Source organism: Pseudorasbora parva, chromosome 19 (assembly GCF_024679245.1).
Source record: "Pseudorasbora parva isolate DD20220531a chromosome 19, ASM2467924v1, whole genome shotgun sequence".
Lineage (NCBI taxonomy): Eukaryota > Metazoa > Chordata > Actinopteri > Cypriniformes > Gobionidae > Pseudorasbora > Pseudorasbora parva.
In genome coordinates this window covers 42,428,705-42,441,846 of record NC_090190.1, presented here as the reverse complement: position 1 = coordinate 42,441,846, position 13,142 = coordinate 42,428,705, and the positions used below count along the sequence as shown (strand labels likewise).

At 39.9% G+C, this 13,142-nt stretch overlaps 1 protein-coding gene across 1 annotated transcript; it reads left to right on the top strand.

Annotated features, from left to right (window-relative positions):
- Window positions 1–5,657: 5,657 nt before the first annotated feature.
- On the top strand, window positions 5,658–12,772 carry LOC137047326 (vascular cell adhesion protein 1-like). The gene is made up of 5 exons (XM_067424931.1): window positions 5,658–6,110; window positions 6,856–7,116; window positions 7,221–7,550; window positions 7,787–8,029; window positions 12,100–12,772. The coding sequence occupies exons 1-5, from the start codon at window positions 6,047–6,049 to the stop codon at window positions 12,243–12,245; spliced, it is 1,044 nt and encodes a 347-aa protein (XP_067281032.1). The 5' UTR covers window positions 5,658–6,046; the 3' UTR covers window positions 12,246–12,772.
- Window positions 12,773–13,142: the final 370 nt, after the last annotated feature.

Sequence of the window (13,142 nt, the reverse complement as noted above, 5' to 3'; positions counted from 1 at the left end):
TTGCGTTCGAATATGCCTACTAACCTACAATATAGTAGGCGAAAACAGTACGTGAAAGGAGTAGTATGTTCGAAACCTCAGTAATCATAAAAGAGTAGGCGAGAAATCCCCGGATGGCCTACTGCGCTCCGCCCAGATTGTGAAGCACTCATCGTCGGATACTTTTCTATCCCTGCCTTCCCATAAGGCCACAGGAAAGGATACGTCAGGTGGAGGAAAGTGATGCGGGTGTTTTCAAACGTGAGTATTACAAACGAAAATCACGGTTCTCTTGTGTTCAAATCACGTTTGTTGAGCTTCTGTAGAGTAAACTTTTGAATTGTTGAAGGTGTAAAGTTGTCTAAATAGTTGTGATTGTACTGTAAAAACACGTTTTATTGTGTAGGCTATAGCTAACAGGGGAGCTCCAGTAACACACATAAGTCTCCAAAGTGGATTACATATGCATGTTAAAGATAAAGATACTTACTAAATGTTTATTTAACATCTGACAGGAATTTTTGATAAGTATTCCAGATGAGCACATCACACCATAAAATAGACATCTGATACATCTGAATAGATCAGAATGATGTGTGTGTGTGCGCTATAATGAAGAGTTCACTGTTGTCAACTCTGCTTACTTTACATGAACCTGAGCAATGTAAATAAACAAATCTACATAAAGTAACTAAACAGAAGTTATCAATTTAATTTGTCCATTAGTACTGTTGATAAACTGAGGAACATTAACACATCAGCAACTACATTTAAATGTAGTATTGAACATAAATCACATAGGTAACGGTAATCTTGTCTGATGTTACAGGGACAGAAGAGCTCGTGTGTGTGTGTGTGTGTGTGTGTGTGTGTGTGTGTGTGTGTGTGTGTGTGTTTATCTGGTGGAGAGCGGCTGATAAAGGAATGCTGTCATCAAAGGCTTTGATTCAGTATACTACAGAAATGAATAAACATCTATTTAAATCTTAAGTTGTATTTTATTTCAAACAGTTATTTTAGCACTTTTCTGATTCTTGATGGCTCTGTATTTGCTGCAGAGCTTTTGTGGAGCAGGGCCTGCAAGACACGGGTGTCATGTGTGGGGAAAACCTGAAACAAAAATATAAAGTAATATCATTTAGTTACTTCTAATACAGAAATCAAATGACATTGTGCTGTTTAAATGAGTGCTTTTGTATTATGTTTGTGCATTTTTGTAGGATCTGAGATGTCAGCAGACGGGTGTGAGCACTGAGGATCCTGGACCCTCCATCACTTCACCTGCCCTTAGTGCATCATCTGGGCCAGATATTGCTGTGGTCTCTTCATCCTCAGTAAACCCAGAGCCAGTGAGACTTCTAGAAAAAGACCAAAAGCGTCTAACAGTGCACTTATTACAGGGACGATCCCCCTGGAGCTAAGAGCCTTGCTCAAGCACACACTGGTGGTGACGGTTACGGAGATCAAACCAGAAAGCCCACTACACCGCAAAAGTCCAAACGCTATGAGGGACATGATGGATGGCTAGGACAGATGAAGGTGTTCACGCTGGTCAACTGCTTCATGAATATAAAGCTGCAGAACTGGCACACCTGTGTTGAGACGGGCAGCAGATGTGGCGTTCACCAACTGTAAATGTGTGATCGTTAGAACAATACATTTGAATAAAGCTTTGTTTCATGTGTTGACTTTTATTCATTTCTTGTGATGTTTACTTTTATTAATTATTTTACTCATTCATTCATGTTTCCTTAGTTGTCAGTAAATAAAATGATTCACATCATATTCACATTGGCTGCATTTGTCTAATGTGTATTCATGGCATGCATCGCTATGTCATATGACAAGTTGCCTTTTGTATGTTTTACTAAAACGATATATATATAAAAAGGTAATATAATTAAGTATTGGTCAGCATTTGTCATTATTATTGTAAGTGTTTGTGGGTGTGCTAGCAGTGCAGTTCATTCTGGGTGAAATCTAAAAAATTTTTTTATAGTATTACTTACGTTTTTCGAGTATACAATCAACAGTTTCCTCCAAAGGCGAGATCTCAGAGCAGCTGTAAGATTTTTCTGAGCAGACATTACAAACACTGAGGGAAACCGCACCGGTCGGGCTGTGGAGTTACTGATGCTGAGATCTTACTGCACCTGTCACTCATATCTTTTTTTTTTATTGTTTTATAATTGCATGGTGGTATATTTAACAACGAACAATCATAATGATAAAACTAATGGGTTTATGTACATTATATACAGAGAAAAAACTATAACAAGGTTAGATATCTTGAATAAATCATCATAATGCAATAATTTTTATTTATTTGTTTGTTTTAGTTATTTCATAAGCCTGGGATCAAACAGGAGTTAAATTTAACAAGAAAAAGAGGGAAATATAAAGGAGATTTAGCCCACTTTTGCTTGTGGATGACATTTTTTTGCATATAAAATAAAGAAATTAACAACATATTCAAGAGATCACGATTTGGGGGTTTTGCAAGGATAAAAAAGGATGAAATTGTCAGATTAGTAGGGTTAAAATGTATTTCTTATAGTACAATGACAAAATAAATGGGCAGCTGTTTCTTAAAAAAGACCACAAAAAATTAGCACGTTTAAACCAATATACAGATTAATTAAACCTGTCACACGAGTTGTTGCGCTTGTGATATCGTCATGGGTCACATGATAACGTCAACATGGCGCATAAAGTGCGGATCGCGTTCATACTTAACGAGATCTGGATATATAGTACCTACTCTTTCAGCGCTCGTTAAGTAAGTACTTATTGAAATTGAGTACCTACTCAATAAGTATGCGGTTCCGAACGCAGCCCCTGTATGTGAAAATGCATTGACGGAAACAATAGTACTTCCATGCCGCTAGAGGGCGCTATGTGAGTGCGGTGGATCGCTATAAAGTCTGCTGCGTGGCACATCAAAACACAGCAAGACCAGAGCTGATCATATGCACAACTGTCTTTCTTTCACCTTTGCACAGCTTCTGGACGCTGAACATTTTAACTGATAGCAGGTGCAGAGGTTCTGTACCCGCTACATCACTGTAATTCTTATTAACTCTTATTATCAGAACTCCATTACCAAGTGCAAAATTTAAAGGGGCAATCTGTCTCACTTAAAGGGGCAACAAACACTCAGGGCTACAATTACATGCATGGCATATTACCTGGTGTTTGTCGCCAACTGACTACCCTATGGTTTGACTCCAAATACCATACAGAGCCTTGGTACATTGGTAGAGAAATAGAGCAATTTGAAAGAAGATAACTTGCCATTCAACCACCTGCAAGTATAAGAAGACCTCCCCATTCGTTTTCTTTGCGTAAATATTGGAAAGCTTCTGAATACAGACACTTCCTCCTATTTTACAGCCTTCCCTGTTTGCTTGGCATTTTACCCCGAAAATATCTTGACCATATTATTACTTTTAGTACAGGCCACGTGCATTCTTCTTCAAGATTCAATTTCCCCCCAAAACATTGACAAAGCTGATGGGCTTTTAAAAGCATTTGTAGGCCGTTTTGAGTCTCTGTATGATAAGTGCCATGTGTGTCTTATAATGTTCACATACTTTTTATATGAGACTCAGAATGGACACCTACAGAAACTCTTTCATGGCACACAAGCTGTAGCAGAACAAATTGTTAACATGTTTAACCTTTACCAGCATGTTCCACGACTCATTGCTGCTGTATTCAATGATAAAAAAAACACAACAAAGCAAAAGCTTTGTTGAAAAAATGTTGGGAGGCAGCAAGATAGTGACACAGTGTATTGGTAGGTCTAGCGTGACGTTTCTTGGATGCCCACATGTACGACAGCCAACCCCAAGAGAGTCTTATCTCCTTCAAGAGTCAGGTTTCTTTGCAAACAAAGCTTTAGTTTTTATTCTAGGGCTGTGGTTAATGGCAAGCGAATTCATGCAAAAGGAGCAAAATCTCTAACTAAAAGAATCAACCATGCAGTTCAACCCAAAAGTGGGTCTGTAGCATTAATACCATCATTTATATATTTAGGTAATGGGCAAGAAGAGGGACGTGCCTTCATTGATGTCATGAAAACAGTAACTAATGACATAAGCAAAGACAGAGAATCAGGGATAACAGCAACAAGCATTTTAAAAGAAAGAGGGATAGACTCAGTTGAACTCATCAAATGCACAGACATACGTTCAACCTGTGTCTACCTCAAGGACCTACCAAGTCTTGCAGATAACTTTTTTTTGCATTCAACCAAATAGATGGGAGTTGGATTAAAAATAAATAGCAGTATTGGCATTTTAATTATATAAAATCTCTTGGATGTTTGCATATATTAATAATTTTTATAATTGCCTAAAGTCTATTCTTACTACTCAAAATCTACTATTGTATCAAAATAGTTCCATGAAATATACTTGAATGTAATAAAATAAATATTGTATAGATATCAGAGTTTTATTCTCTAGCCATTGTAGGTTTTGATTTATTTTTCACTTGTTTCCTGCATGTTTTGTTGTACTGAAGGGTTCATTCTAAAACCTTTAGGAATTTCCTGCACATACTGTCAATGTGTCCTGTCAAAGCATACCTGCAAATATCCTGCAGAAAAAAAATCTAAATCCTGCAGGATTCCTGTAGGTTATTTTTGTAAGGGTTCTCAAGTGAAATGAGTTGAGGCTTGGACCCAGAAACAGCGTTCCTTACGTCACGACATAAACGTAACGATTTCGGACAGACTTCTAAGGCAGAGAGAGTTTTGTTTAGAGAGCTTCTAAATGGAGAGAGCTTTGGTGAGAACTAAACACATATTTAATTACTACAATAGTCATTTCTCGCTAGAAATGACATCAGAAGTGAAAAATATTCGTCAAAAACATACATTTACACACAAACTGACCAGCAAATGCAATTTTCGGACGCCATCTTTTCCCCCCAGCTCAGGTGTCAAAGGAAAGCACAGGATTGTGGGATATCAAACGCGCTGCCTTCAAAAATCGATCAGATGAAGGTATCTCAGAAGACAGGAAGTGAAGCAAACATTATATCCGGACATTGGTTGATGCTTTCCTGCCTTCAAATGTGTCCTGCAGCATTTTTCAGGTTTCTGGGGTGCGTCTCAGTCAGTTTCCTAGTTCAGTAGTCAGGGCACTGATCAGGGATCAGCCCATTGACTTCTGTCCTGATCAGTGCCCTGACTACTGAACTAGGGAGCTGATTGAGACACAGGCTTGGTGTCGCTCGTCCTTGCTTTATGTCTCCTTCATGAGAGGACTGGAGACTGGTGTGGCTCGCAGGTGACGCTCATTCACAATCACACCCCGCTCTCGCTCGCTCTCTCGCTCCTCCACAGAAATATTGTATATTTTTCATCCGCGCTACTACCCGCCTGCACAGAGTTAAATGTCACAATCCATCCGTTTTAGCCACTTTTATGCGGGTACCCGACCCGTTGCAGGACTCTTGACAGACAACCGTTTATCCCGCCCCTCGGATTGAGCTGTCATGGCGAGTTTCCAGACCAAACATCTTGATGTGGCTCTGGCTTAGGCTAGGGTTCTGCAGTTCTGCTATCTCGATTTCACAGGCGGACAGGCGATTTCATGAGTTGTCATGACAGGGGACGTAGCTTTTAATAACTCTGCTAACAGCACTTATCATATTTATACAGATACACGCGCAGTTATCTCAACGTATTCCAGAACCGAGGCGCCAGAATGCAATAATACAAGACAGTTGGCTGAGGCAGCTTCAGTACATGTCACTGAGTCTGAGGTAAACCTGTAGAAGGCTTTCACCGAGCCATGGCATCGTGATGGGACCCATGTGGAAATCAGGCAGACAATCATAGAGTGTTTCTGCGTTTTCATGTGGACAGAGATTTGTTTTAAACCTTTTGTGGACGCGATTGTTTTTTTTAAAACGGAAGAGGAAAAACTCTGGTTATAGAAATACTCGTCTACGTGTGGACTAAGCCTCAGTCAGACTCACAGTCAGTCACAGTGATAAAGTTGCGTCTTATTTACAGCATTTTCTGATCAGTTGTTTTTCTCTGAGCACATACAATATGCTTCAACATTTCTTTGGACTTGTTTATCTCTCGGCAGTTTCACAGCTTGTGTGTTTCAGAGGTTAGTATGCTGACTTTCTTCTGTCTTTTATTCTGCATTATCTGAAATGAGACTATATATGTTTTAAATGATTATATCTTTCTGTCTAAGACCAGAGTTGGGAGTGTTAAATTAATTTCTGTTCAGCTGATATGTTTGAGTTTGGACTAACCCTGCCAAATGTCTTGCTACTGTATTAGTAAAGCTTTTTGTTGGATATCATATGTATGACAAAAGATGAGCTTTTACAGCAACCCATTATATTTTTCACAAGCTATTAAGTAAAATACCATCGGCCCAACTTTATAAAATAGAAAACTCTACAGGCCCGTGGACCAGCGGTCAGTTTGTGTCTGCTTGTAATCCAATTCTTTAGTGTTGAATCTTCATCCTTTTCGCATCACATCCTTCTTAATGTGTTTATCAGGTTAATTAGTCTCTTGAAGCATCCAAAATACATTTGGGTCCAAAAATAAAGTCGTAGTTTTTGTTATTTTTGGACCCAAATGTATTTCTGATGCTTCAAGAGACTCTAATTAACCCACTGATGTCTCATATGGACTACTGTGATGATGTTTTTATTCCCTTTCTGGACATGGACAGTATAGTGTGCATACACTTGCATACGCTCTCAGACTAAATATAAAATATCTTAAACTGTCTGAAGATGAACGGAGGTCTTACGGGTGTGGAGCGACATTAGGGGGAGGAGTTAATGACAGACATTTCATTTTTAGGTGAATTAACCCTTTAATGTGTTTAACAGGTACCCATGCTGCATGTCCTGTTCAGATCAACCCACAGAGAGTTGTTGTGAAGTTCAGCGGGTCTGTTTCAGCTGACTGTTACACTTCTGTCCTGCATGATGGGATGGGATGGGAGGCCAGTGAGGGAGCAGTGACTGTGAGAGAAGACAGTCTGATCACATGGAGAGTCTCAAACCTGAGCAACTGGGACATACGGACAGTCTGCTACATAAACTACAATGATACACAGTGCCCATTAGTGCTCCCAGTGACTGTTTACAGTGAGTTTCTCTAAGTGATATTTTTATCCTATCGTGCTCAGAAATATCTAACATATGTACATTCATGGCAGCAGAAATCAGTGTGTGTAAATCTTCCTCCACAGAGACTCCAGACAGTGTGTCCATCAACACTGTGAATCGCACCGGACCGATGATGGAGAGAAACCAGTATGAGCTCCAGTGTGATGTTCTCAATGTGGCTCCTGTTCAGAATCTCACTGTCAAATGGTATAAAGGACCGACTCTGGTGGATCTAAACAACTTCTCTGACACCATGAAGTCTCCAGTCAATAAATCATCTAAACTCCTGATCCGTCCAGACAGAGCTGATGATGGAGCTCAGTACAGATGTGAAGCAGAGCTGGAACTGGGAGAAGAAGGACCTCAACCTCCTCCTAAAGTCTCATCAGATCCTCTACACATTACCGTATATTGTAAGAAAGATCCATCCGCTTCTATGATTAATCTTTAAAGAACATCTGTTGTCCAAATCAGACTTTTGGTAGTGGTAGCACTTACCATATGAAGCAGTGTCAAGCGTGGTGATAGGGATAAGATGTAACATTTTTTAATGTGGTAATTTGTTCTGAAAACTACAAAATTAAAAATGAATATAGATTACCGTAAGATGCAAAACCTCTTAAACGGTGTTTTTGTCTCCATCCTGCAGTTAAACCGATCATCAATGAGACTAAACTGCCCTCCGTAGTGCCTGTGTTTCGAGAATATCCAGTGGTGATTGTTTGTGAAGCCATGGGAAACCCAAAACCAACAATCAGCTGGTATCTCAGCACAAATGATCCAGTTTATAGTGAAACTCTTGCTATAACAGGTTCAACACCTGAGGATGTGTACTGCATCGCGAACAATTCTGTTGGCACCACCATCAGACATGTCAAACTGTCCTTTCAAGGTAACTAAGCATTTTTGAGTACATTTCAGTTCTGAGTGACTTAGTTCACACTTGTAGTTCAGTTCGTTTGGTTCGTTTGGTCCGGACCAAAAAACAAAAACAGAACATATAGTCCTGGTCCGCTTAGCGTTCACACTGGCATTTTTAACAGCGAACCTAAAGTTACCGAACCAAAGGCATAAGGAGACGCTCACAACCTGATTGGTCGGCTTATATGACGTAGGAGCTGCTTACCGAATACTCAGAACAACGCTGTGTGCCGGATTAAACACCATTATTTTATGCGTGTACATATGGCATTATTTTACCCGCTGAGAACTCATGAAGAGCTCATAAAATGTTCAAAACATTCAAAACAGCTCCAGGATTTCCTCCGTTGTGCAGAAAAGAGACGGCCGTTCTGTCGTCTGTACCGGCTAATAGGGCGCCGCGTTGCATTCTGGGACGTTGCGGCCATGTTGATGGCCTCGCAAATGTAAACATACAGCAAGTCGAATAAGGAGAAGCAGAGTTGGGAGAAAGAAAAAACATGTTAAAATCCCGACTGGGATGTGGAATTTACCGGGATACGTTAAATAGGGAAGGCAGGGACCGCTATAGAGACAACATCGGAACTATTAAAGTTTTGGATCCACATGAATTTCCAAAGAAAGAGCGGAGCACCGACATGGACGAAAACTTTATTTTGTTGGTCCCCAACAGACATTCTACTGACTATAAGTAACTTTGCAACTACAATTCAACTTATTCTACTAACCCGAACCCCAACACATAACCATAACCTACCAGTCTACTAACAGTACAGTTAATACTCTAATTAGTGTTAGTTGACATGCTGTTGAAAACGTACAGTTAGTAGAATGTTTAAAGTGGACTATCGAAATAAAGTCTAACCGAAACGTTTATATTATTATTATTATTATTATATAAGAAATTGCACTTTTATTGCAATGTTAATGTTTACTATATTTATAATTTGCACTTCCTCCATTTTCTGTCTTCTGTTGTTATTTTATAGATACCTATTTATTTGCTTGTATAGTATTGAAAGAATTAATTTTTTTAAAAAAGTGTATTTATTATTGTTATATAAAGTGCACTCCGTTATATAAAGTGCAACAACTTGCACTCCGTTTTCTGTGTTCATTTTTTATTTGTAACCTTTTACCTTGAAGCATTCCACATTTCTGTGTTCTCAGGTTGCACTACTTGCAAATAAACACTAAAAAACATCTGATTGTGGGACAATTCTTGCTTTTTGCACATCGTACTGTTATTACTTCTTGTCCGTGGTTGCGCCTCCAAGCATGAAAGCGGTGGAAAGTTAATCCATTTTCGACATTTCCCCTGGTGAGTATGTGTTGCGCTGTTACACCCCAAAATGCAGCAACGGTTTACCATAGTTGAAATAACGCCAAAATAATAATCAAATTAAGACGCACGACTGAGAGGGAGTCCGTCTATAAACAGTGCACAGTAGTCCGAGTAGCAGTAAAGGATGCCATCAACATGGCCGCCACGCCAAGTAATGACGTCATGACACCCAAGCCCTATGGGCAGCAGGTCCTCTGATGAGAAAAACCAGGTTTGCTTTTTGTGCGTTTATACGCCTGTCTATACGCCTCAGGAACTAACTCATAGGTCTTTAATATAGCAGCTTTCACTACCTGATAATCTGCAGACTCTTCCATCGATAATGCCGCATAAACTTCTTGCGCCCTGCCCGTAATCACACACTGCAGTAACAATGACCACACATCTTCAGGCCACTTTAAAGAAACGGCTACCCTCTCAAAGTGACAAAAATACGTCTCCACGTCCTTCTCACAGAAAGGAGGAACCATCCTGCGATTTTTACTGACATCAAATTCACTAGCAGCAGCGATAGCAGCTTTACTTTTCATCTCTAACTCCATCCGCTTCAAAGCAAACTGATGGTCTAATTCACGCTTCTTTAACTCTAACTTTGCGTTCTCTAAATCTATCTGTTTTTCTTTCAGCGCCAATTCCTTCAACCGCACGGTCGTCGCACCGACAGAAGGATCAGCCACCTCTTCTACTACACTAACGTTCTCTATGGGCATTGTTAAAACACCCAACTCAACAAGACTACCTTTTAATACATTACGCAAAGTCTCTTTTAAATTCTTATGCCTAGGAGCTATTTCTACCTTATACGAATCTGCAATTTGCAATAACTGCTCTTTTGTATACGATAAGAGCAGCTCCTCAGATGGAGACTGCCGAAAATCATCCACTACGGATGCCATTTACAATATGAATCACCCACTTACTCACAGACGGTCTCTTTCTCCCCTGATACTTAGACTCACTACACGTAAACTGTTAACTCGCTCTCACCGAAAACAATTCACCCACTTAAGTCACTCAACGACTATATGAAATTACCACAAAATCATATAAGTTCCAACTAATCACTAATGTAACTAAGAGATCCCACAACACCCCAAAAAAACAAAACAAATACACAAATAAATACCCTAGTCTTCAGTGGCGTTAGGGGCTCGAGGCAACTTTAAACGCTGAAATCATGAACACCTGCGCACTGATCCCATTAACAAGACCAGCAGCAGGTGAACTGAAGCGTACCCCTACTCCGAATAACCACTAAAAATAACAAAGGCAAAATAACAAAATGGCAGGTTTAAACCTACCCAACAACTAAAAATAAAAATAGGGCCAATACTCACATATCATCATAGTTACTTTCACACGAAAAACACAATAATCCCGGACGAGCCCCCAATTATGTTACGGCCACCACCGCAACACAAAAGAGGGACAACACAGAAGGCTCGCAATAGGGGTTTTATTCACAAATTCATAATCTTAGCACAAAGTGGGGAGAGCAAAATGCACAAAATTCTCAGAACCAACACCAGGGAGGAAACGAAACGCAACCAGCACGCCGCACAAGCTCCTCTAGACGTAGCGGAGAGGTTCCATATATACCAAGGCTCATCGGATCCACAGGTGTATGCAGTCTGTACATAACAAGACAGAAACAACAATTCCTCCCACTAGAGGGCAGACAAAACATTAAGACAACAACTACATGCACATGTAACATTCTAGCATTTTCGAAACATGCCAGTCGGACCAAATATTGATGAGGCTCTTCCTCGTTGCTCTACATTTGCCCTCTAACGTTAACGTTACTCATTTTGGATCTTTCCGCGTCGTCACATCAGCTGACTATGCGTCGCATCTTGTGACATCACGTCCTGTTTTTGGTCCGTCTACATGTCTTTGGTCCGTGTTGCGTTCATATATCAATCGAACCGCACCAGAGTTGGTTTGGAAGCGGACCGAGACTCATCTTTTTAGCGCTCTCGGCCCGCTTGTTTGGTTCGCTCCAGGGTTCGGATGGCAGCGTTCACATGTGTTCAAATGATCCGCACTAAACGAGCAATCGCACCAGGGTTCGTTTTAATCCAACCACAGTAGTTCACCTTAGTTTAATTGACAATTCCCACTAACTGTTCAGCTGGCTTTAGTAATACTGACAGACAGTAAAAGTACAGAAAGGAACTGTGGCTGTTTCAAAATTATTGATCTTTTTGTATTGGTTTGTTTGATATTATATAATAATTTAGTAATCTAAATTGTTGTCAGGTTAGATTTTATCCAAGGTCATTTGAAGTTTCTCAGCTTAAAAATCACGCAGATGCTGATTCTTTTGGTCTTTTTACTTTGACTAATGCACATTTCATTCATCCTTCTTTAAAAAAATGTACACACACATTTCAGTATGGCTTCTTCTGCGGTTAATGCTTTGGCCTTTCACAAAGTCTTGGCACTTTTGTCTGAAGCCGTTTGGTGTGTTGGTCTTGTAACGCTCAGCTGTAATCAGACTGATAGGATCACTAAGAGTTATGGCTTGTGGATCGTGTCACCATTGCTGTCTTGCATGTCTTTATTTAGATTAGCTGCTGACTTTTGATACGTTAGAGGCATTATTCAGGCTTGATATCTATCCCAAGTTTTGCACGCTTGGATTTAGTTTCCTAACTTGCTGATTTACTCATATATTTTCTTTCTTTTGACAGAGAATTACATCCCCCTAATATTAGGCATTACTGTTGCTGTAGTGCTGGTCATGGGTGTCATCATCAGCATCTACATCTACTACAAAAAAACCAGGATGAACAATCGTTACACACTTGAAATACGAGACCGTAGAGCAGCGTCTTGAAATGAAGATCCAGTTTGTATTTATTAAACAACTGAAGTTGGACATCACCTGTCTCTTCTTAAGAGCGATATCCTTTAAGAACCATTTTATGATCAATATGAAAATCAGAATCAAAACTAATCAAAGTCATAACCACTCCTACCTTTAATAAATAGATGAACTTTAAATCCTTTATATTTAACCGAGTAATTTGAGAGATTTTGGTGTGCTTGTTTGCTGTGTATCTTTTTAATTCCACACTCCTGTGCCATTTGGATGTCTGTGTCAGGGCGCTGACCAAAGTACCTCTTTTCAAAATGTTTTATTTGAGAATAGAGTGACTTCATTTCTGGATGAGATGTAGTATCAGCATGTTGTGGAACTGTTTTGTTTACAGTTAGTTAAGATGTTCTCAAACTTGAGAGAATCCAGTATTCTCTGAAGTTTTGTGTGTGTGTGTGTGTGTGTGTGTGTGTGTGTGTGTGTGTGTGTGTGTGTGTGTGTTGTTATCTATACATGCCTTATGTTGGAGATGGACATTCCTGCAGATGAAGGAGACGCTGGTCAGTGGCATATGATGTCACAAGTGATGCACAACTAGTTACTGGGAGATGACCAGTCTACCTAGTTAAGAGATAACTCCATGTGTGGAAAATTGCTTACATTGCAAGTTTTGTGAACCAATCAGAAGCTCCCCTCCCGGGGAGAGAGATAATTCTGTGCCCTTGAAACGGGTATAATTGGTGTAAAATGTTCTGTGTGCGGTAGAGTCTGGCCTGCGACCTCCCCGTGAGACTCTGAAGCTGACTCTACCGATGAAACTGCAAACTATTCTTCAGTAAAATTATCTTGGCTGATTGAACCTCCTGACTCCTGGTCTTCATTTCGCATATCTGGTCTCTGGGTCTTAAACTGTTA